Source organism: Botryllus schlosseri, chromosome 15, assembly GCF_051294905.1.
Source record: "Botryllus schlosseri isolate E-star chromosome 15, Bs_hap1, whole genome shotgun sequence".
NCBI lineage: Eukaryota > Metazoa > Chordata > Ascidiacea > Stolidobranchia > Styelidae > Botryllus > Botryllus schlosseri.
The window spans coordinates 20,084,709-20,110,517 of NC_137250.1; the positions used below are offsets into that span (position 1 = coordinate 20,084,709).

The 25,809-nt window shown below is 41.7% G+C and overlaps 1 protein-coding gene across 2 annotated transcripts; it reads left to right on the plus strand.

The window, feature by feature from the left end:
- Positions 1 to 1,264: 1,264 nt before the first annotated feature.
- Positions 1,265 to 25,696, plus strand: LOC145457122 (uncharacterized). 2 transcript variants are annotated; one of them, XM_080335287.1, is made up of 22 exons: positions 1,265 to 1,756; positions 5,383 to 5,569; positions 7,752 to 7,822; positions 7,880 to 8,060; positions 9,965 to 10,131; positions 10,886 to 11,109; positions 11,270 to 11,438; positions 12,325 to 12,469; positions 13,725 to 13,887; positions 13,939 to 14,055; positions 15,996 to 16,180; positions 16,680 to 16,848; positions 17,499 to 17,640; positions 18,272 to 18,470; positions 19,483 to 19,582; positions 20,443 to 20,520; positions 20,580 to 20,649; positions 20,991 to 21,094; positions 21,836 to 21,908; positions 21,963 to 22,086; positions 25,125 to 25,255; positions 25,475 to 25,696. In XM_080335287.1, exons 1-22 carry the CDS (start codon positions 1,663 to 1,665, stop codon positions 25,600 to 25,602), a joined length of 3,021 nt encoding a protein of 1,006 aa, XP_080191413.1. In that variant the 5' UTR covers positions 1,265 to 1,662; the 3' UTR covers positions 25,603 to 25,696. The 2 variants fall into 2 exon arrangements, with proteins under 2 accessions (XP_080191413.1, XP_080191414.1); XM_080335288.1 differs by having other exon boundaries at positions 1,268 to 1,756; positions 13,725 to 13,872.
- The last annotated feature ends 113 nt before the right edge of the window (positions 25,697 to 25,809 follow it).

The following is a 25,809-nucleotide window of genomic DNA, read 5'->3' on the forward strand; positions in this document are numbered from 1 at the left end:
GCCTTTTCCGACTGAATATAAAATCGTAAAATAAAACTTTTTGTGCTATAATATGAGAGTGATTAAATTTTATGAATTTTAATTAAACATCGAGAGAATAGTTTCTTTACATTTGAAACTTATCCAACTTATCTACCGAATTTTTAGGTTTTACACCAAAAAACTCTAAGGTTATGTTGATTTTTTTTCTTTGAAATTTTTATTAATCATTAAGTACTATAAGGGTGCTCTTCTTCAGACTTTTTCTGCTACATAGCTTCCAGCCATGTTCGCTGCTTTTTTGTCCCTGTTCACAAATCTGTATTTACAATTCCAACACAGTCTACATTCTACAAAAACAAATCCAAATCTTCTACAGTGTTTCCACTCGAATCTTTGACATTGGCATAAACATTGTCAGCACATTTTGCGAGACAGATTTATTTTAATAGTTAGTTTGACGGTATGTCTCAACTGTTTCCAAAAAGGGCCAAAAATTGAAAATAAAGGGCCAAGGGGCCAAATTATTATTTTGGGGCCAACTGTCTCTAAAAAGGGCCAAATTTCACGAATTTGGCCCCGAAAGGGCCAATCTGGCAACCCTGAGGTGAATCTCAGATCTCAAGGGCCGTCACAGAGAAACGTGCGTTTATATACCCGAAAATGCGTAACAATGAATGCGATTGTGATGCGTTAGCCAATGAGAACGGGTTGGTAAAGTTCTAGTGACAGGAAAGAGGCAGTACTCTAGCTAGGACTGTTTGGCGTAACAATGCTAACAAAGCTTGCGCAACACTAGCAGAGAAAGTAGAGTTCTACAAGTTGTCATGATATACTAAAATCCTAATACAAGCAAAGTATATTTCCTTCATAACGGATGCCTGACGTTAGCTAGGGACATTGGGTTAAAAGGACCAGCGGTTCGCTACAGCGGAGTGAATTGCTTTCGGAGGGATCGCTTCTTCGCGACTAACGCAAAATGACTAATAATGACACTACTAATAGGTACGAAAGGGTATAATTTTAGAAAATATATACAGTTACCGAGATGCAGCTACTATTTCGTGCAGTTGTTGTAGGAAATAAAATCATAAAAAGTGATGCAAACATAACTCACAACTACTTCCTACTTTACACAATCAAATGTGTTAAGAGAAGGTATTTTAGCCTAAATATTTATCAAGTATAGAATTGGAAGTAGCATAAAAACATAATTATTTTAGTATGGTGCAAGTTGTGGAATTCTGTTTGATCGGTATCAGTACCAGTTTATCACTATTATCATCTTTTCATAACACCACAAAACTGCAATACAATAAAAGGATAGCGTGGTGTCGAAACGAGTTGGAGTATAGTCTTTGAGATCAGACACCAACCTGTGCCTATATGCGACGTGAAGAGGAGGCATGCACACTGAATGAAAGTACAAGAAGATTACTCCGAAAGTTGAAATACCTCGATACTGACCAACTGGTCAGAACGATCCGTCAACCAATCTTTAGTACTTGGTCTGATGAGCTAAAGAAATCGCTATATATGCCAAGTCGTTATCATATAATCTTTAGTGCAGACTAGTATTCCATCAGTGGTATCTTGTTGTATTTTGTCTTGAAAAGTGGAATTCCTTACCGCTCGCCTGTTTCGAGTAGTTCACAAAAAACTTGCACACTGGTTTTTCCTGGAATGAAGCTGATTCTTTTTCAAACATTTTCCAGTCCTAATTTCACTGCCATAGCAGGTGAAGCAATGATGTCACGAATAGTCACTTTGTTTGCTGGTGAGTTATCCTGAATTGTGATTGGAGTTTAATGATATTCATTAGATGCATTTCTCTGAATTGTTATTTCGAGACACCAGGTCATAATAATTTCTTCAGCAGCTGTGGATTAGGTATCGGCGTTTCGTTAATCTAGGTGTCAAGTTTTTCATATCATAATTCAAGTTTTCACATAGACCGGCGTTCACAAACTTGGTGTCTTTCTGCAGGCACATTGACTGCACTGCACAGTGCACACACACACAAAAAATAGGATGATTAACTTTGTTATAATAGGTAACTTCAAAAGTAATAACCAGGGTTGTAATGACTCGAGTCACGATTTTTTTGTGACTCGACTTGACTCGAGTCATTTTCTTGAAATGGGAAAATGACTCGACTCGACTCGAGTTAATATTTGGATTGACTCGACTTGTACTCGAGTCATTACGCATGACTCGACCCGAGTCATTGACTCGGCTTATTTTGTATGACTTGAAGATAAAGAAATTTGCGAATCGTTATGGCTAGATCAACGCATCTGACGAATTCTGTCGACATCGCTATTTGTCACCACTGCTTTCGTTGCACTCGTCTGATATCAGATATGCCGCCGTAAAAACAACAGACAATGGTACATAGTAGCAATGCATTTTGCAAAATAATCCAGTGATGAAGAGGTAATAGATCCTCCGCAATCAAAGTACTCAAGACTTTTCAATTATACAAGCAAACAATCGATACCAAGCTCAATTAGAGCCAATGAAATGACTCAGATGGTCAAGTACTTCGAAGAGACTGATAAGCTCATGTGTAGATCTGAAGGCGATGATTCTTTGCATTGCTGGGCGACTAGAAAGAATGAGTATCCAATGCTCTTCAGTGTGGTTCAAAAATGCTTGTCAATTCCTGCATCTAGTCTAGGGTTGCCATACGTCCGGAATTTCCCGGACATGTCCGGAATTTCACTGAAAAATCTGCGTCCGGGAGGAATTTCTAAAATATGCCTAAATGTCCGGAATTTTGAAGGCTTGAAGCAGGCTCAAAAGTTTTTCGTAAATCAACATAAACAATGTTATTTTCAAGCAGATTTATGCTGTTCAAAATTGTTCTTCGCGCCGCGCGCGAGTTAATGCAACGTATGATATTAGTATATGCTCCAGGCACCACCCTCGCCCAAAATGCAATCAAAATAAATATAAATAACCATCATCTACTGAAATAAGTCTGATTGTAAGCGAAATTATAAGCTAACGGTATATTCCTAGAGTTGGACAGTTGGTAAAGGCCGATTGGATGCTTCAATCACAGATAGTGGTTCCAAATATTGGGGTCGTCCGCCTTTATCTGATGATCGTGATGATGTTGGACGTAATCAGCTTCCTAGGCCGTGAGTAAGTTTGGGAAAGCTGAATTTTTTTAGTAATCAACTTATCAAGTTTTGAGCTTTTCCCCAGAACATTTTCAAGTGGAAAATGAGGTCGCGAGCATAAAAGGTTGGAAATCACCTGATGTGCAACCTGCTGGTGCATTTTATAGTAGCCTAATATATCGAAGAGTCAATATTATTGACAGAATTCATACATAAAATTTAACAGCCAAATGCATATAGTAAGTGGCCAGCAACTTACAGCGACTACCCTATGGTGGGCCCTAGATCAGTGCTTTTTGGGCGGAAGGGGGGGTGTTGTTTCGGACCTGATTAAAACACATAAACAGATAGCCGCACCGACCTAACTGTATAGCAGGGCTGTCAGACACAATCCTGACAGGCCAGACACGGCCCGCCAGATGATTTCATCCGGCCCGTGGAGGAATCTATTGCAAACCCTAGCAATAATCACCAGAGCTCACATTACAGATGGCCCAATTCCTGACCTATGCTCCACTTCATTCCTATATAGGGTATACAGTCGATGGGCAATGCTTTGCTAGTGTGACGTCATATTGGCGGTCAATGTGTTACAACTCGTTTTAAAATCCGCTAGTGGGCGCTAAAGAGTGTCCGGAATTTGCTTCACAAGAATATGGCGACCCTAATCTAGTGCACTAGCGGAACGTGTATTCAGTAGATGTGGATTTACTCTAAGGCCATGCCGCTTTAACATATCTGAGGATCTCCATTCCACTTCTGTATTTTTGAAGTGTGACTCAGTGATTTGATCTGCTGTCTGTGAAAACACACCCTCCGTCCATTTGACGTTTTGTTAGGTTTGTGCATTGTGCACGTGAGTAATAATGAATGACTAATGTTGTGTGATGTTTGTATAATAAGGCTGTTCAAAAATAACTTCTTTTTTATTTTACTGGGTGGCTACTTGATAAAATTGTTATGTTGCATAAAAAGAACACTGAATCTGGCTTAATTTCAAAAAGTAGAATCAATGATATGAGAGGAAAAAATTTTGGATTTGAAAATAGATGGAGTATTTTTAGTGAGAAATTCTTTCATATGATATAATTACATACTACTAGTAAGCCGACTATTTTTTCATATCCAAAATATTCCACTCTAATAACTTCGCTTCTTCTAGTTGGAATTGAGCGAAATTTGCTATGAATCATATTTTTACACAATCTAACAATATCATAAGGTAGCCGGTAAAATTAGAAAATCTCTATTTGTAATTAATCCAAAATTTGCTCTCATAGCATTGCTTTCTACTGGTTGGAATTGAGCCAAATTTGAGTTCTTTTATGCAATGTAACAATTTTAAGAAGTAGGCTCCTTTTTGAGATTTTGTCCTCTTTTTTGAGATTTTTTTTAAATATAGGGAAAATTCGACTAAGATACAGATACAGTAATTCAGCACTGAAGTATCGCTCCGGCGGTTATTTCGGGAGCTGTGGAGAAAACTTGACCTTTTTTAGTCAACCACCTGATAATGTGAAAGAAAAACTGTACCTCTACTTAAACATGCATCTGTCAATTCTCTAGCAGCTGGTATATAGACGTGAATTCGTTGGTTCTCTATCAGATAGTATGTAGACGTGAATTCGTTGGTTCTCTATAAGCTATTTGTGAGCTGTCGTCGATGTGCTCGTAATAAAAACTGAATGCTCGTATTTGTGATGTATCAGACTGACAAGGCAGATATTTTGATTTAAAGTTATAAGATTAGTAAAGTTATCATATTTGGCGGTCTGTCTCTTCTATCTGTAGCATCGGTAAATGAGGCCAGGAACTGTCCGTTAGCCTATCTGCCTAAATCAACATGTGCAATGAGATAAGGGACAAAATAAACGTGTTTGGCAAGCAAGGAATTCGATATAGTCCAAGCTGGATTGAAAACAGAAGTTGAACATGACTTCAATACTGTGACTTGGACTCGGACTCGAGTCATAACACTATGACTCGGACTTGACCCTTTAAACGGTGACTTGGACTCGGACTCGACTCGCTGATAAATTGAAAATGACTCGATTTGACTCGAGTCAAAACCACAAAAATAAGATTGACTCGTGACTCGGAACCATGTGACTTGGTTACAACCCTGGTAATAACTGTATAATGTTATGAATAGATTTGTTGGAATGTCAGAATTGGAGTTCTGTGAAGAAAATCTCAATGGTCGGAGTCGCAGTTGGAGTCTGCGGTAAAGTGAGCCGACTCTAGAGCTCTAGTTTCTACCCTATTTTATTTTCAGTCTTGGGCACGAGTCTATGCAGAGACATGGCTGCGCGTTTTGATGTCGCCGGCTTCAAAGGATCCGTCGTCTTCAGCGGAATGTATTCTGAAGTCACCGTGACTCTAACGTTCGCAAATATCCCCAGCGCCAGTCACGCGTCACAATACGACACCATAGAGCTCTGGTCTCTGCCAGCTGTGTTCGGGTTCGTGTTTTTGGTCGTAACTACGCTGAAACTGCTACTCATCTCAGCCCTGAGATTTCTTGTAACTTTATACGCACAATGCCATTAATGACCTATAATAATGGTCAACCCAATTTTGTTGACTTTGATCAGACAATTGATTTCGACTAACTTTTAGGCGCTGAATTAAAAAATGACTTCCGTTTTTCTCAGTCACGTCAAGTTTTGGGGTAGGCACCCACCCCATTGTCCAATAACCCACATAAAAGTACTACTTTTAATATTTTGTGATTATTGTATAAAACGTTTCAAAAGCCACAATCAGTCAAAAATATATCCATAGACTCCTTATAAACATTTGCACTGCTTTATGTGGTTGATTCAAACCGATATTGCTTCTGCAGGACAAATAAAGTGTGAGTTTCAGGGTCCAAATTTACGTAATAACTCCTAAATCTGTGGGTTGTCTCGTTTGATACTCGAGCAAGAGTCAGCTAACATGTTTAAGCTCCAATCTACTCTATGGTATCTCACCCCATCCTCTTCATATATTGGGGGATGCTTTCTCCTTGCCCATCGCTGACTATGCCAACGTTTTCCGGGAAATTATTAAAATATTTTAGCTTTTTTGAATGTCTGCTTTCCGACATTAACATACGGCTTATTGTCTGACTACTAAGAAACACCACATTTCAAAGCTGACGCATATGATCCAATCCCAATCGTGCTCGTGATATTGCAACGATTCAATGTTTCTGTAATATTCCCAATGTTTTTGTTAATTATCTCCGAAGACTAACTGAATGTGCAATTGTTACTGCACCTAACACGTTGCCATTTAGGAGAATGTCACAGTTTGGGATCCTTTTTGAGCTACCAATACACATTTGCCATTCGCGCGAGTTCTAAATGGGGATTCCTATGTCCTCCAGCAATTCATGATAACAGCATCATGCCAATGTCAGTATCACGGCAATACACGAAACTGCCGAAAGTAGCCCTACGATGAAAACGCGATTTCTCATGATCGAAAGTGAGATATCTTCGCTCTCTTGCCAAGTAATATTCTCTCAATTCACCAGGATGCTAAAAGCTCCGAGTATTTTTCTTCCAAATCCCAAAGCCTATGTCAGATCATTTAACTTGTGTTGAGGGACTACTCTCCGTTCTGAATCATCTTCGATTTCAAAATCTTCATCATTAGGCCTGCCATCCCTAAGATCTTCATCTTGATCCAAATTATCGAGCTTGTAGGAGTTTCAAGTTACACTGGATAAGCTGAATGTGACATTGGACCTATAGCTGATAGTAAATGTAACGTTTATTTTTCTTGCCATATCCTGCAGTTCAAATAAAATATGTGTCTGGAATATTCTCGGATCATTGGATCCTCTAACCAGAAATGGATGAAAGAATCGACCAAGATCGATACTAGTACCTTTTCCCCTAATAATTCAATTGACCCCTTGGCTATATAACTTATTATATGATAAAAGGGTGGATTTCTATATGGTATGGAAAAATAATATGGCTAAATTCATGAAAATTTGCATATTTTAGGCTTATGTCGTAGAGAAAAAATCTTGACGTGATGGAAGAAAACCAGCGGCATTTATGGAATCAGCATACCAAAATTAGCCTAAATCAAGTGCCAAATCAAAGTCAACAAATTTTTCGTTCAAAATTGTTGCCCAGTGTAATCGCTATTATTTTGTGATTCACATTTTTCACAGTCAGCTCATGAAGAGAGGTGTACTTATTTAACGCAGGTGTAATCAGATTAGTTGACATCAAGCTCGCACTGATCATTCATGCCTATCCGATACCCAATACTAGAACCCGACCCATATCGTATTTTTGTGTCGATACCGATTATTCTGTAAACCATCACCTTCACCGATAACTCCGATGCTCAAAAGCGGAAGATTATAGCGCTTTTGTCCCAGATGGATCGTCGGCTATAAACCATTCGTCCAAAATGACCGACGGGTGTTGGCCGAAACCTTCAATATTGATATGGCCAGGCGCCAAATATTTATATCCTTTTGCAATTGCGATGCTAATGTGACCTGACTGAGTTCATTCCAAAACTTTGAAATATTACATATATATTCAAATTATATACTGTTCCTCTGTACTCCGTCTGTTTCCCGTGGATTCCCGTACTCTCTCTTTCTCTGGGCGTGATGTGATTTGCTTTTAGAAGAATGAAGACTGCGTCACAAGTTTGCAGGAGTGGACTCGGGGTGAAGCTACGTGACCTCGTCTTCGGACGTGAGTTTCCGCAGTTTTGCGTGTTTTCGTGATTCTCGACATCCGTTACCTTTGCAGGACACTCGGGAAAGGTTCGGAACATCGTCCCCGCCGATTATTATCATCGTTCTGTTGCGGTGCGAAGTTCCCTCAACGCGACCCTCCCTATTCTGTGCGGGACCGTACTCCCGGAAGCGAGCGATTTGTCGACATACAGGGTAAAATTTACGGGCCCCGTGTTTGGATCTGTCTGGCTCAGGTTAGTTTCCGGATTCAGAGAATACTGCTTGATAACTCGGTGAACTCGGACCTCGGTGAACTCGGCCCTCGGGAGATTTTGTAATTAAGTGTATTAACAAGTATTAATATGAATTATTAAACTAATAATGTTATAATCAACTGATTTGTGAATCTTGTAAGGAGGTCAGGGCATGCGTAGATCACGCAGTCACGGCGTGATCAGATCACGTGCTCACGGATTGCGCAAGCGCCAAGCGCGGGAGGTAACGCGACGTTCATATTTCGACCACAAGTGGTCGGCTCATTGTTGAATTGACTTGGCGAGGGGTTGACGTGCGACGTTCGACATCCTCGTATCTGTTCATGACATCGCATTGTACATTGTGTGTGACTTGTTCAAATGAAAAATATATCCCAACGATTGTTATTGCTCACATATCAACCACGCGTGGTCTGCTCGTTATTGCAACTGTAGGGTTGGGTCGGGTAGGGGGACATTAGGGTTAGGGGAGTGGGAGATTAGGGTTGGGGTAGGATATTAGGGTTGGGGTGGCATTAGGGTTGGGGGAGGGAAATTTCAGGGTTGGGGAAGGGGGCCATTAGGGTTGGGGCAGGATATTAGGGTTGGGGTGGCATTAGGGTTGGCGGAGGGGGATATTGGGGGTGGGGGATATTAGGGTTGGTGCTGGGTTAGGGTACAAGTTGGGGTTAAGGTATCCCAAGATTAGGGTTAGGGGAGGAGGAACATTAGGGTTGGGGGAGGGGGACATTAGGGTTGGAGTAGGATATTAGGGTAGGGGAAGGGGACATCAGTGTTGGGGAAGGGGGATAGGGTTGGAGGAGGGTATAGTCGGGTTGGTGGTGGGTTAGGGTCCAAGTTAGGGTATCCTAAGATTAGGGTGCCCTGACATGAATATCCCCTATTCATATTATCTAGGGTTACCATATTTTGGAAGTCTGAAAAGAGGGCCATATTTTCATTTATAGTGTCGGAATCAGTGCGACAGTAGCTTTTGATCAAGACCAGATTCAGTAAATTCTGCCCTCTGGAAGATAACTTCTGAATTGCCAGAAATCCTACAGTCGCTTCCGCAAAATAATTCCGAATGTAGCCTCAGCGAAGCGGAACGAAGCAGCAAAGTCCGTCGTTGACATTCCACGTGATTCTTCCGTATCTGAGATTGACCAATCACTTGATAATAATAGTAGTGGTTTAATAATTCATATTAATAGTTGTTAATACACTTTATTACAAAATTTCCCGAGGGCCGAATTCACCGAGGGTCGAGTTCACCGAGGCCGAGTTTGTAAGGCCGAGTTCACGGAGGGCCGAGTTCACTGGTAATCGTATGAAGAGGTGGGCATTGAGCAAAGTACACTTTTGGCGAAAATCGAAAATGGTGTATATTCACACCGGTACATTAAGGGTGATAAACGGGTGTGAAATCACACTCTTTTCGCTAAGAGTGTACGCAGCGAATACACGGGTGGGAAATAAGTGTATTTGTCTGATTTCCACCATAGCGTGGGGTTAAATCAGGCATACAGCGCTTTTGGGTACGAAATTATGCCTTAACACCCCTTCCAAAGGCTGTAACAAACCCAAATACACAAATTCTTTTACGAAGATATATCCCAGGGGTGCAACGGGTTTTGTTTTCGTTTAACACCCCTATAGCAAACAGAATCCACTATAACCCAGTCTGATACCTTAATGTGAAATTCACCTGATTTACATCCAAGCTATAAGGTGCAAATCTAATAAATATACCTATTTTTCCATCAATGGATATACAGTGTCGTCATCGTTGTCATTCACGTATAAGTATAAAGGTTATATCGTAAATTTATAGGCAAGTACAGTGACCAGACACGATATGTACGTGTGTCGACTCCCTCGTCTCACGGTAGACAACATGGCAGGTACGATGACACCGACGGCGTGTACGTGTACGGCGATCTCGTCGAAAGCAATCCAGAGTCCGCCAGCGTGGTTAGAAGCCTATTTTCCATAACGAGCGAAACCGCCGGAGCTCAGTTCGAGCTCATCTCGAGAAGCCTCCGAATCCCAAACACGACGACCAAAACCAGTAAGAGGCGATTGATTGCTGAATCTAAACGGAGATGAGCATGGATTTCAATATGGATTTAAAAATGCGGATCTCATAATTTTGGCCGGAATTGGATAGGATATGGCAGGGCCGGGAACCTTTTTCGCCAAAGATCCGTTTTGGCCCCGTAATTTCATTTGTAATGGCTACGGAGCCATAAAACAATTGAAGATTCATGATGTCATGGTGGCACCAAATCGAAGTTCACTAAGATTTGCCGTGTGCACCATGTATTATACGTTAAAAACTAGTATGATGTTATATAATACCCGCACGCCTCGCCACGATCTGACTAGTGACTATATCACTGATCCACTCTCCACTAAATTCTCAACACTTGTAAATTCGATTCTTGGGCCCTCGTAACGTTGATTTGGTGCGTTCGATTCGTGCGTTGACTAATACTGATTTCTCTGAATAAATTCGTAATATTTGTCACTAAGAAGCTATTAGTTGGCTCAATCTTACAAATTATGTCACTAAGAAAGCCTTAAACGGCTACTTCAGCACCTTTCTTGTCCAGCGGCATATGCACAATTGTATATCATACACCGCTGGTATGCATTTGTATGATTGTGTGTATGTATATTATAAGACGATGTATGCGGCAAAAACATCAAGGACAAAAATATAGGCTACAATGTCCTATACTATCCTATTCTGAATTTGGAGTTGGACTAGACTCTGTATTTAAATCTTTGAAAATAATAAATTCGACCATCTCTGTTTCCAGACACATTCGGCTTCATGTCTGAATCGGCTATGACTTCATTATCCGGCAAAATGCTGGCCGTGTTAGATGGAAACGCGATTGTTGCTTGCGCCCTCTTTCACCTGGTCCCACGTAAAAGTGTGACGTCATACATGAACTGGGCGGGGGTGAAAGGCACGTTTAGATTCTCGCAGAACTCCCCTTTTGATGCCACCGAGACAGCGGTCGACCTGGAAGGACTCGGGGTCAGTTTCTGTTCGGTTCGTTAGCACAGGTGGTCAGTAATGAAGTACATCTACATTTTCGGAGTATTCCAGTAGGTTTTGCTTACTTGCTCTGCTCACTCGAGTGATCTACGTTTTGCAAGTTTTTTAATATCTTTCATTTTTTCTTATTCTGACGCAGGGTCGGGCCAAGGGGTACCACGTACACAACTATCCTGTCCCGCAACGACTTGATGTGCGGGAAAACCCGTGCGCGGCGTCCTACGTTGGAGGACATTTCAACCCGTACGCGGTAAATCCCGCCGAGAGTCCTGGGCCCGGAAAGGGATCGAGTGATCAATATGAAATCGGTTCGTTCATTTGTTTATTTTAATTTTAATCGATTCAGAATGCCATAAGATTGCAATACATTATAAAGATATGATGGTGTTGAAATGGCTTGTAGTAGACGCCCACCTTGGCCTAGAACACTTAAAACGACAGAGTAGGGAAAACAAAGTAGTAGGGAAGTAAGTGGCGCAATGTGCTAAGCGACGTCGTCGCGTAGCCAATGGTTGCTGGTTCGAGTCTCGGCTGTGTCATGTTACCATGTGTCGGAGGTTTATCTGGGCTTATCATCGCCGTTCCCGCTGCTAACGCAGCGTCTCGAAAAGTCGAGAGGAAGAGAAGAGTGAGCCGAGTTCCAAAAGTCGGCAGCAGTGACCCGAAGTGGACGCAAGAACGCGAGAGAATAGCCGCAGTGCGCGTGTAGGAAAAAGTATCACCTGATACCCAGAGCAAGGACACCGAGTTAAGAAATGCGCTGTCGTGGCACACAAGGCCTGAACAGGCGATAAGCACCTGCACCACGGCGAAGGAGTGTATTTTCAAAGATTACTCTATCTGTAGTGTCATCAGTCCTTTTACGTTAGTTGTGTCGTAACACCTGTTTCGAAAGTTGCCACCGCCAATTAACCGCTAAAAGTATGGGACCCGAGACCAAGTCAACTTTACGATGCTACTGACTTGAATGATTTCCAGACTTTCATTTTCTAGTCCCACTTGAAGTACTTCTAACATGTCTTGTAATAATCTACTTCCTCTCATAATTGAGTAGAATTTTACTGCGATTCGTCAACTTCTACCTGAATTGTAACCTGACTGGCAATGTTAACTATACTCTGATCACGTCTGAAATCTCAAGCGTTTGTCAGCATTCCCCCATCGGCTTGGTGATGAAACTAAGACGATTCTCAGGTGACTTGAGCGGAAAATACGGAACTTTGGCGGGAAAGGACGGCTTATCGCGAACGTACACGGATTGGAACCTCCCATTATTCGGCCGGAACAGCATCGTCGGGAGGTCGATAGTGATTCACAACGACGACGAAGGAAGCTCAAGGTAAGTATGAAAGCACCCCCACTCCCTTTAGGAGAGGATCAGTAACGACTTAAAGTCGACTCCGCTCAATTCGGACATCGGATAAACAGGACAACCGCTTGATTTGGCTAAAATACTCGGGGCCGCAACAAAAGTAAAAGTTACTCGTAAAAGTCCCGGTAAATCGGAAAATTCTCCACTAAATTCGGAATAGGATAACACAAGATGAGTGATTATGGTGAAACAAAGTCAATCGACATTAACAATCAAAAATGAACTCTAATAAAGCCTTGCAAGCGTTATAATCACTTTTACTCCAGTGCTATTGCTTGCGTCTTGCAGAACGTAACGGTACAGAAAAGTCTTCTGCCCAGCTAAAAACTTTTTGCTTTTTCTCTCCTACTGTTTTGTCGAGTAGGCCACTTGTCCGGCAAAAATAATCTTCCGGCGCTTGAAGAATTACAGTACTATTTGAACCCCATGTGTGTGCGTTACATAGTAATATAGTAAATTGTATAGTAATTCGTGAATCGTTTGATATCGAAATACTGTACTGTGCAATACCAACCCGAAGGTATAGCTCTTCTGCGTCTTATGCGATCGGTGCCAATTTCTGCAGTATAGCGCAACTCCAATTCATTGCATAGGCAACATAACAGTATCTGCAATTCGCTGTCTGCCTTTACGCATGATCATGAAACGAACAATTGAATTCCGCTTAATTCGGACAAACCCGTTCCACCATTTAGTGCGGTCAAAAGTGAGCGTACCCAAAGTGTCTAAATTAAGCCAAGTCGGCTGTGCTGTACTACTTTTTCATTTTACTCAAGTAGGTATTGACAACTTTCACCGCTTACTCAAGTGATTGAGATTTTAGACTACTTCCACTTCCTTTTATCAGCTGTTAAAGAAAAACAACTTACTATTCACAATTTGGATTTTCGGTTTGCGATCAGTTTCCATTAGTTTTATGAGCGAAATTTTCGCAATGTGTAAAATACCCCCGAATCACGATTGCTGAAAATTTTCCGAATACTCTACTTATCTGCAGTGCCATTGATTATTTTGAGTCAGTCGCAAAGATACACCCTGAAATTTAGGAAATATAGTCCTCTCTGATTAAATTATAAAACTATGCGACCACTCGATTAAATATAATTTTCGGAAGGACTTACTCGATTACTTCTCAGACCATTCATTTGCAACTTCTACTTAAAGTAATTTGTCTTGAAAATTGCAGCTTCTGCTTATGACTATAGTTTCGAAAACTCTGCAGGTTGATGTGTTCCACTATCGGTTTCCCCCGTGAAGTCACAACAGCGGTCGCGGTGTTTAAGTCTCCGGCTTACGGCAAGATGTATATCCGGCAAGAATCCGGGGACCCGGAATCTGACACGATGGTGTTTATGGAGCTCGCCAGCACGGTTGGAAAACGAGGAGTTATATATATATTTATAGAGAGATCCATCCAATCAAATCGACAATTACAGAGAAAAGCCGAGTCTTCGTCACACAACTGGCATATCCACGAGTACCCGGCAGATGATGACGCGTACTCGGGAGAGGGAAGGTGTTTGAGCACAGGTGCTCATTTCAACCCCACCCAGGTAAGAGCTCTCCGACTAGGGTTGGGACTTCGGGATCAAATTTGAAATCCCGGGATCGGGATTTCCCGGGATTAGAAAAGTAGTAAAATAGACATACAAGTTACACAAATAACATTTAGTCGTTGTGATATTGAATTGACGCAAAACATAAGAGCATCAAGATTATCATCGTTTAGATCAGGGGTCCCAAACTCCAATTTTATCGCGGGTCAATTTCGTAGTTTTTAATGACGCGGCGGGCAGCAGCATCAAATAGGGGTATAATATGTATTTCCCAGTACGCCTTTTTTGTCGGACCTTGTAGATTGGCATTCCATACACATTGTGAAAATGTAATACACTATTGTAATATTCACGATTGCCACGTAAAAGTCATATTTTTCAATATTTTTTAAAAAGATTGCTGTGCTTGGCATAATTTGGCGACATGAGGAGTTATATAGACAGTTAGAAACCATCGAGACGACAAATGCATCGTGTCATCGTAAAAGCTGTCGCATTATAATCTAGCAGCTAGTGGACGTTTGATGTGTGATAGCGATTCAGGTTTTTGGAGTAGTTTCAGAATGAAATTTTAAGTTCTCATATCCGAAATCTGAAATTTTCGAGTTTAATATTGTCGAATGCTTGAAAAGTCAAAACGCCGACGTGGGCCGCAAAAACAGTTCCGGCGGGCCGCGTGTTTGAGGCCACTGTTCCAGACAATTAGCCGAGTTTGCGACACTATGCTTCATTACCAAAATAAGAGATATGGCGCTACATAAGCCTTGGTAGACGCTGTTCACAAATCCCGGGATTTCATCGGGACCAATCCCGGGATCGGGATTGCTTCAAATCCCGGGATCCCGGGATCGGGATTTCCCGGGGTCTCAACGCTATCTCCGACGTGGTCCGCGGACATACGAGCATGCAACATAATAGCATGGGTTGACACTTGACAGATTTGTACAAACTACTGGACTTTCAAAATGAACTAGAGCTCGAACTAAAGACTTTTACAAATCCGCAACTTTCACTAACTGAAATAAAACTATAACTAATAACTGTTAATACGAAGAACTGAATTGCAAATGAGATTAGAAAGGCCGGATACAGAATGGACACTTCAAAGGAACGGGGTTTCGAGTTCAAAATGGGATGGTTCCGAACGCCAAAATTCCCCCATCGGCTAGGGCATTATTATAGTAGTGATGACTCTGAGCTAGCAGTAACTGCAAGAGCACCGCAAATCAGTACACCACCACCGGTTCACGCCAGACGACGACAGGTGTTTTCTAGTCGTCCTATATTTAAATTGTCTTTGAAATACGCAACTAGAACTAGATCTAGAGCTAGAACTAGAGCTTGAACTAGAATTACATGTATGCTTCAAAAGATATTCACATTTTCCTGTATCGCATGATGCGACAATATGGGGCAGCTAGCGATGAAAGATTGGGGTCAAAAGTATTCCCATCGTATTGGAGGGTGGATTACCATTCCAGCACCATATGTGATGAAAAGTGCCGAATGCTAACTGTCTCATGCTTAGCTTTCGTTTTCCATTGTATCAAATGCCCGGCAACCGCCCGGCGAGCCGAGTACTAGAAATAAGTAAAATTGAATTGATCATATGAAAATCCAACTCCTTTACCAGATCCAAGTCCAGGTCTAAATCCCGTATTCATCTCGTATCACGTCAAATGCGAAGTCAAAATGATCCACGGGTGCCTAAATTCGCAATGAATATTGAAAATTGTTAGAAAGTTGATCTCAACTCAAAGTTCTGACTAATTTTGAAACCGTACTGAGTCGGGAGGCGGCACATTTGGTAAATCCACCACTATCGACCCCAGGAAACCCGGTTGTAGTCTTGAGGTAGCTCGTATCAAATCCCAACGCAAACCACTACTCGTGCATGCTAATTTTCCCTGGCAAGTCAGAATCTCACGCTTTTCTAGGTTAGTCTCGAGGAACCGTACGCCACCGAGTGCAGTGAAGCAAACCCGTTTCGCTGCGAGCTCGGAGATCTCTCTGGTCGACTCGGGAGAATCGATATTGCCACTACTCGTCCGTCCGACGCTGGGAAATTCTTCTTCACGGACGAATACCTCCCCCTCACCGGCCCTAACTCAATTATAGGACGGTGAGTCGCTGTTCAAACCAAGGCCGTGAAATCGGAGTTCCGTAGCTTTTTCTCTGGTCTGTGTAGTACGCACAGAGATATTGTCACCGTTATAGTCGCGGTGGTGATTTGAGAAACACATATTGGCTGGATTCTGAGGTGCAGTTTTTTAAATTGCTCAGACTACCACTACTGTGCTTCAATATGTCACTAAATATTGTCAAATGTGTCACTGCAGTTATGGAGGTCATCAAGGTTTTCACGTAGGCGGACTTTGACAATCGTGATTTAGTTTTGCAAAGATATTATTTTATAAAATTCAAAAAGTAGGTTGCTTCCCTTGTTAGTTTAAATGTATTCAATGCATATTTTTTAGTAGTTTTACATGATGTAGCCTGAGTACGAGTCGGTAATTGGAAATGCCTGTAGTTGCAGTCTGTGGCAAATTGTCTGACTCCGCAGCCTTGGTTCAAATCCTCTCTTGAAAACATAATTCCTTGTTTGACTTCGTCATTAATAGTTCTGTGACCGTGCACGCCGCGAACGGCGCGGCAGCTCGATTCGCCTGCGCCAACATTACGCGCCTTCACCCCATCGTTGTCGCCACTAGCGGCGATTGGGTCGGTAGCAAAGACGGAGCGTCGGCATCGATCACTTTAAAACAAGCATCCGAATTTGACGTCACAGAGGTGAGGTTTTACGACAGTTGTTCTCAACCCTTTTCAGCAATATAGCTGACCTGTAAAGTTCGATACAAATTTTGCAGACCCGTGAAATTTCAAAAGTCAAATTCAACCTAGAATGTAATTACGGCAAAAGTACGCAACTAAAAACAATGTATTGGTACCTAATGAAAAATTTGGTGCTGCCTTTTTATGACCACACTTGTTATGCGTTGTGCTATTGGAGTTTGTGAAAGACAAAATCCTGTTAAAACTACCAAATCGAGTTTGACTGTTGGGTTTCATTCGGAAGAAATGCAAATTCGCCGTTCGCTAGGTGTTATTTTATTGTCAAATGTCGTCGAATAGTACTGACAAATCTCGTAAATTTTTGTATAGAAAAGTCTTCACATACTGCTGGTCTTAAACGAGTTGTAGGCTACTTTTGAACATGGGGATACCATAGTATAATTTACAGGGTAGCTATTCGCTGTAATTTGCTATATGGTGTTACAACACGTGCAGTATTGTGATGCAGGAAAAGTCTAATGTGAACTATGAACTCTACATTACGTATGCAAGCGCTCGGAATTACGTTCTAAATTTCTAAATCGGTATGAAATTGGCGTTCAACTGTATGGCTATAGCAGACATATTCTGACGGTGCCGATTTTTAGGTGTCTGGGAAGTTCCGCGCCCTGGGGTATCTCGCAGGTGGGTATCATATCCACGAGTTCCCCATCCCTGGCGATGGTCCGACCGGCAGCGAGTGCTCGGCCCAGTCCGTTGCAGGACATTGGATCCCGTTCAACTGGGACGGTGAGTCGATTTGTGGCAAGATTAGTGTTAGGTTCGAAACTCTGTTTAAGGTGACAGTGAGAGGCCATTTCGTATAGCCACCATTTCGGTGCTGGCCGTGTCATCCCGGCAATGTTGGTGGCATAACATTATCAATATCGAAGCCTTAGGCCAACCTGTGGTGAAAATTTTGGGACACTATAACTTCTACATAAATAGCTTTTATGCAAAACTACTTATCTTTTACGTTCAGGATATTAGAGAGTAGATTTGAGATACGTCTTGGTCGATTGCATGATCGAAATTTTCAAAAGAACCGCGTGATATAACCCCTGTATCACGGCAACTGAGTCTATTTTCGAAGTTTGTATCAATCTGTAGTGCCATGTCAGTAGTCATTTGCATTTTGCGAATCTTGCAATTTCGTACGTATTCACCGCAGATTAATTGCATTAAGTATATGGAATCATTCGACCAAATATACTTCATGAAATCACTTACTCGAGTACTTGCCAGGCCTTTCATTCTGTACTTCCAATTGAGCTAGTATATTGACATGCCGTGGGAATAACTATACTTGTACTTGTAAGTATGCCAAAATATACGCTTGAGTATCGACGCTGACTACTTCGACCGTATCTCCATGTTTCAGTCTCGCAGAGTCCGCCTGCAGGTACAGGTACTTGTGACTGGTACGAAGTCGGCGATCTGAGCGGGAAATTCGGACTGTTGGACTCGCAGGCTGCGCACGAGATACCGGTCGGAACGCTAGACACTAACCTTCCGTTGCACTCGTCTCTATCGGCACTCGGCCGGTCCGTTGTGATTCATAAAAAGAGAAACAACGAAAGGTGATTTTTTGCGATGCGTTAGCAGAGGTAATCAAATTTGCCAGAATTGTTATAACTCAAGTAGAAGTAAAATCAACAGTAGTTGCCCATTTCCAGTCATGTTAAAACTACTTCAAATGGAAGTAGAAATGGTCGGAAAAGTAATCAAGGAAGTAGTGTGTAAAAGTATATTTGGTTGAGTGTTTTCGCACTTTTAGCAGTTAAGGGAAGTGGCTTCACTTTCCATATATAGCAAGATGATCGGCACTTTTTCGTTATTCCCCACACATCGAGAAGTGATCCCATGAAACCAATAAATGTTTTCCCTAAACATGTGATAATTCATAAACGTCAAAATATATTTTTGTTCGCGTTGGGGTGGGGTAGACGGATATTGGGGATGGGGTATTAGCATATCCTAAGATTAGTGTTGGGGTTTAGCATATCCTAAGATTAGTGTTGGGGAAGGGGGTATTAAGGTGGGTTAGGGTCATCGGTCATGGTTACGGTTAGGATATCCTAAGATTAGGGTTGGGTATATTACGATCGGGAGATATCAGGGTTGGAAAGGGGGTATTAGGGTGGGTTAGGGCATCCTAAGATTAGGTTCGGGGTGGGGGGAGATATTAGGGTTAGGATATCCTTAGATTAGGGTTGGGTATATTACGATCGGGAGATATCAGGGTTGGAAAGGGGGTATTAGGGTGGGTTGGGGCATCCTAAGATTAGGTTCGGGGTGGGGGGGGGGGGGGGATATTAAGGTTAGGATATCCTTAGATTAGGGTTTGGGGAATCGGTCATTGGTGTTGGTTTGACGAAATCGTTCACGAAAATTTCACGAAAGTGATACAAATATATCTTACAGCCTCTTTCTCTACATTTGAAAATCCAAAGTGTTAGAAGCACAGGTTGCTTTATCTCAAAAAGTGTTCAAATTAAAGTGGGAGTGAGTGGTGCAAAAATAGTAATAATTAGTCAACGGCAATCTCGGTTTGTAGTGAGACGAATAGCGAACGACATCCTTTTTTTTTAGGTGGAAATGCGCGAATTTATACGAATCTGTTCCGAGCGGTGGTCACGTAATTTCCGCGACTGTGACGTTTCACAAACTCGTGACAGGGACAGTGAAATTGGTAAGTGTTTTGTGTTATTACCGAGTGTGTAGCAGATGCTGCTGCATGGTGACTATAACAACATCCCTAAACGTACAACGACATTGCTAAGCGGACAAATCGTGTCGACAAATTTCGCGATTTTTTCGGGAGATATCAATAATTTTCTGGTATCACTTGTTCGGTAAATTTGAAATGGATGTAATTGTGGATACTATTTTGTATATTTGTGTTCTAAACCATTATAATAATATCGTTTTATTCGGAGCTAGCGGCGGTCAAGGTATAGCCAGGATTGCTGGTCAAGTAGAAGCAGAAGTAATGCCGTAAAAATACACTCGCTTGCGAGTAGAAGTAGCGATTTTTACGACATGCCAAAATTATGTCAAGTAGAAGTAGAAAATGAAAGGTCTGAAATGTAGTCTAGTATGGATTCGGTCGACGTGTCGCACACAAGCATCATAGCGACAACGCTAAATGACTGATGAAAATATAAATAGAGGAATTTTGGAAAATATATTCAGTTGTCATGATACAGCCGTACATACAAAATACAAAATACAACTAATCCAATGACAACTGTCGACTTCACAAAAGCCCAAGTGTAACATATGAGTAGGTTTTCGTAAAAACCTTAGAAGAGGAAGTATAGTCTAAACACATAACCATCTGAGTACATCTTGCAAGTCGTCAAAACCTACTTGAGTACGCCGAAAAAGTTGAAATACTTCGTTACTGACCCTCTCTGTAGGGGGCATTAAACTTGGAAACAAATCCGACTACATTTGAGAAAATCATATCTTTATACCCCCAAGCTCCGTTTTTATGTTACATCAATGGTTTTCGCAACGCGTCAATATTACGCGGTAATCATTTTCAAGCGCCAGATCGTGTATGAGGACGGTGGTGCTGGGCTTACAAGTCTTGAAGTTGAAGTAGCGCCTAGAAGGTGGCAGAAGGTGAGTGAACTCTTTGAATGTCCTTGGGTTCAGCGCCAAACGAACTTATTCCTTTCCAGACTCTGCAGCACAACTGGCACATTCACTCCCAGCCGATCGATGACCAAAGTGAATGCGCAGAGGCTGCGGGTGAGTAGCCTTCATTCTTGGGGCCTCGCAATTTTAACATGTATTTAGTAGGTTTACCATTTATTGTAAATCGCTACTTCCATTTGTAATTGAGTAGAAATTTACGGCGTTATAATCTATACTTCTATACTCGAGAGCAAAGCCATGACTGAATATGCACAGCAACAAAATATGCCGGACCTGAAATGTGTACCAGTATGTCGCCGGCTATCCGACAAGCGTCGAACAAATCCATTGTCCTTTCATTGTATCGCAGTCTTGTGGTGTTTTGAAATTATGAAATTCTATACTGATACTAAGAAAACCTCGGCCCACTTTTACAAACTCTACCTACATCGCAGGTCACTACGATCCGTACGACGCAATTTCCAACGCCGATTACGCGACAGACTGCCATCCGGAGAACCCCCTGTATTGCGAAGTGGGGGATCTGAGCAACAAACAGGTTTGAATTCTCGGATATCCATCGATAAATTTCTTTACGATTGGTTGCTAGGCTGGTGTAGTAGAATCGAGCCCGGTAAGCGCGGGTACAACGAACAGATCGAAACTATGCCACACCCAACTAGGAGAGAAAAGAATGAATGGCCGCGATGTAAACGATGCCTGGTCCCAAACAGCAGAAAAACCCTCTAGTGGTCGAATGAAACATAATCACCCCATTGAGATTCGGTTTTCTGAACTTCGTGTGTCCCTAAAGATGGTCACTGGAGAACTTCTACTTTTTCGCTGTGTTCTAATAGATCTTGGCTCCATGCACTACTCACTGGATTGGTTATGCCTTCAGAATGTAGATATTTCCACTTCTGTTTTACAGTTTTCATTTTTAGACGAAACAATAGCCCTATAATGTTTATTTCCTACCCTGAAAGTAGCCGCCTACGGTTAATTGCTAGTTGCTACATGTATGCGAGCGCTAGACTACAAATATACTTTTGAAAGTACCTATATACTTAATTACTTTTAGACCTTCGTTTTCTACTTCCCGTTGATGTAGTTTTAACATGTCTCGGACATCACTACTTGAACCTGTAATCGAGTAGAGATTTACGACGGCAATTAACGAATAACTAGGAAATTGCTACTCCTACTAGTAAGTGTAACTGAGTAGAAAGTGACTGCGTTGCTTCTACTTCTACTCGAGTCCCAGCGATGGCTACACTTTAACCGCCTCTGTGTGTTTCAGAGTCGATATGACATCGGAGGCGGTCGGAAATTATTCCGCGACGTAGACACTCCACTCCACACCAACTACACCGGTAGGGACGTTTGGAACCTAGTTTCGATCCGGATTTACAGCTTGTTCCTTGCAGTACTGGGTAGGTCCATCGTGTTCCACAACGAGAGAGGAGCGGCGTCACGCTTCACTTGCGCCAATATCGTTCCGGATGACTTCACATACACATTTGCTTTTCCTGCGACCACTGCGTTCACGAGGTGAGCGCGACTTTATCATATTATTTTCATGCCAACAGTGGTGCTTGCCACCTGGAAAGGTAATGTGCTCTACGTCGGTGTTCCTTTTTAGATCAGCCTTCGAGTATCCTGGATCGCGACAAAACATATCGATCCCGCCTTCTGTCACATGCCTCCTCATTTTGTCTCTTGTCCTTTCTATTAGCTTCTTTTATTTTTCATTCAGTGTGCAATATGCATGCCTCCTCTTTACACCGCCTAGGCCCAGGTGGATGTCTGGTTTCAAAGACTACTCCGTGTCGTTTCGACATATTTCTACCATTCCATTGTATCGCAGTCTTGTGGTGTTTTGAAATGACCAAATTGGTAAACTGATATTTGGACAATGTACTGTACATTAGGGCTCTTCAAAAATTACTTTATTTTCTCAAATCGTACTGGCTATTTGCTAAAATTGTTAGGTTACCTAATTTAAGCCTACACACAAAATTTGGTTCAATTCCAGCCAGTAACCGCTTTGCTACAGGTGAAGTAAGTTTCTATTTATTATATACAAATAAATAATAAAAAATTTGAAAATTTTCTGTTCAACCCATGATAGTCTTAGGCTGTCTATAGAAACTATGCTCACCAAATTTGGTTCTACTATAATAAATAAACAAAGAATCGGTCACCGTAAATACTATTTTATTCAAATCCAAATTGTTCGACGGCAATAACTCCGCTTTCACTGGTTGGAATTGAGCCAAATTTGGTGAGCATCGTTTCTATAGACAGCCTAACACTCTCATGGAGTGAGCAGAAAATTTTCAAATTTTTTATTACTTATTTTTATATAATAACTAGAAACTTTCTTCTCCTGTAGCAAAGCGGTTACTGGCTGGAATTGGACCAAATTTTGTGTGTAGGATTAAATTAGGTAACCTAACAATTTTATGAAGTAGCCAGTACGATTTGACAAAAAAATTCATTTTTGAAGAGCCCTACTGTACATCAGCATATGTGTATGAAGCTAAGGTTACCATATTTTGGAATCTGAAAAGGGGGACACTTTTGAAACATCAATAAAGTTCGTTTATTTCGTTTCTGACTACCTTTTCTTTCAAGTCGGCTGAATTTCTTGTGGATTTTTGAAGGCGCTTAATTTGTGAGGGAGATAGTCATTAGTAGGCTGAATAAACCTCCGATGCGTATCCTGCAGAAACCAATAGAACCAGGATTTTAACCTGCTGCTCATATTCGTGTCACTGGAGGCAGTCAATATGGTATGGTTTGTGTCTATTATTTATGGGCAGAGTTTCATCTGCGATTCAAGGTATCTGGGAAGACGTTCCTAACGATAAGATCAACACAATTTAGGAATTACGAAATTCTAAAGTTGAACATTGGGGCGTAAGCGTTGTTTTTTCGTTTGTTTGTGGTATTCGTGGTGTTTGTCGACTCCAATGGTCATTTACAAGGCCGATTTTCCTTATGTTTGATTCCGTAACTGCCGACTTGTAGCACGGCCCACTTCTAGGCCTTTATAAGACATCGCTTGCGCGGATGATATGGCGAGGAGGATCCTAAATAAACCTCCAACACTACGGAAATCTGGAGTCGACCTCGGTTGGACTCGAACCCACAACCGATTGGTGTTGCAGCTATGGATTATACCACTAAATTGTATCTAAATTGAAACCCATGTGACAAGAGGTCACTGGTCACTAACGAAGTAATAATACTTTTTCGGAATATTCATGTAAATTTTGCTTTCTTGCAGATCTCGCACAAGTGACCATGATTTAAGATTACCTATACTCGCAGTTCACAGTTTTCAGATGCTCAGGAAAAACTAGGCCGGGAGTATTTACTCTTTTTCTTATTTGGAAATCTCTTCTTGTGCGCCGGAGGAGCGCCATTTCTTACAACTCAACTTGCAGACACTTGTATTTTAGTAGCAATTCACGTCGAGGTGGTCAAAGTAGTCAAGAAAGCTACTCAAGTAGTAGTGGAAGTAGCGAAGCTAAAATCTACTCAAGTACCACAAGAAGTATTCCTTTTAAAAGCATCCTAAAACTACTTCAAGTAGGCGTAGAAGTAGTGACGCTAAAATTTACGCAAGTATAAGCAAGTACGTAAGTAGTTGTGCGCAGCAGCAGTCATAAATACGCTCTCATGGGCTGTCAAAAGTCGGAAAATGAGCCCTTCAGACGATACAGAGAGTTGGGTTCGTGTTGCTCAGTACCAAGTTTCCACGCATGAGAAATAGATCGCATCGTTGGAAGCAAATGACAGTTTTGCTTTGGAGAGGCGGCTCTTAACATTTGTTTTCCCCAGAGCCCCATTTCAGATAATGTCATGGAATTGTGCCCTCCCCCGTATTATAAGGTACGTAGGTGAGGCGAAAAGCAATACGGAGTTTTATCAGAAACGGCATTACCGATTGACGCGATGATTGTTACGTGAGACTACAATATTGTAGCTCATAAAATGTCATTTTCTTTTACTTCGTAATTTTAAACTTCTACGTGCATTGCTCCGGACAAGAGAACTCTGATTAATTGAATGACTTCTCAGTAACGATTCCGTGCATAGAGAGAAAAGCAATCACAGTATTTAAAAAGGGGAATATATTTCAAGTATTTTGTCCATACAGTTTCAACGGTGGTTGACGTTCAGCGGTCTAACGCTAGAATTGTTCAAACTTTCCCCAACTTTTGTGATATTTAAATTGTTGTTGGTACTCCACAAAATGTCCTAAATTCCTCCGTCTGATTCTCTCTCTCTCATTGGGAGAATATAATATTTCTACTTCACAAACTGTAAATAACAAAAATATTATCAAGTAGAAGTAGCCAAAAATTAGTTCTACTTGAGCAAGCTCTTGAAGTAGAGGAAATCTACTCAAGTACTGCAAAAAAGTAGAAGTACTTTGTTACTGACTACCTCTGGTCGTAACTTCTACTGCTACTTGAGTACTAACGATGACTATTTTGCCTACCGTTGTCTGTGACCAAGGACATATGATTTTCGGCTTACCATACGCTGACGTTCCAGTCCTACTTTCACTCATTCAGATACAGTTTCATCGATAAAATTGCCGGATCTCTCGGGATCTCCCGGATGCGGGTGGTCATCGTCCATAACTTGAACGTACCATTCGTTATGGACGGGTGTTCGAAAGTGATGGTCACCATCGCGGGTGGGGGTGAGTTTGTAAGAATTCTAAACATGCAGGTTCTATTGATTTTCTTTCTTCAAACATCATGGCTGGTGAGAGAGTCATGCTCCATAAAATCGTGAAACGACCGTGTGGCGTCATAATGCGAACTGGCGAATAGCTGCTGCTATACCTTTTCTGATCGGTTATGATTATAGAAAACTCTACAGTTAGTATGTTAGTAATCCATATCATGATGTCTTTCAGAAAGCCTGAATGAGCTCCAAATCGAGCAACTCTCTTCCGGAAGTTTACCCGGTCTCGGGGAATACGCCTCGACGTCATGGTGCGTCACAATGTCGGGAGCCAACGTGATTGGACAACGCAGTAGATGAGATGTCATGCAACTTACACAGGCGATCGCTATTTGGCTGTGAATGCTGCGTGGATTGTTAATGCCGTTTTTACTATATAAAAATCGTTCAAGTATCGCTGTTTCTCGAAGTCTTAGGACGTGGTGCAGACTAGTAGAAAGCATGGTTGGACCATCGGTGTGCTGTAAGTACAGTCTGCAGCCAGCGGGTTCGCCCATAGACAAAATA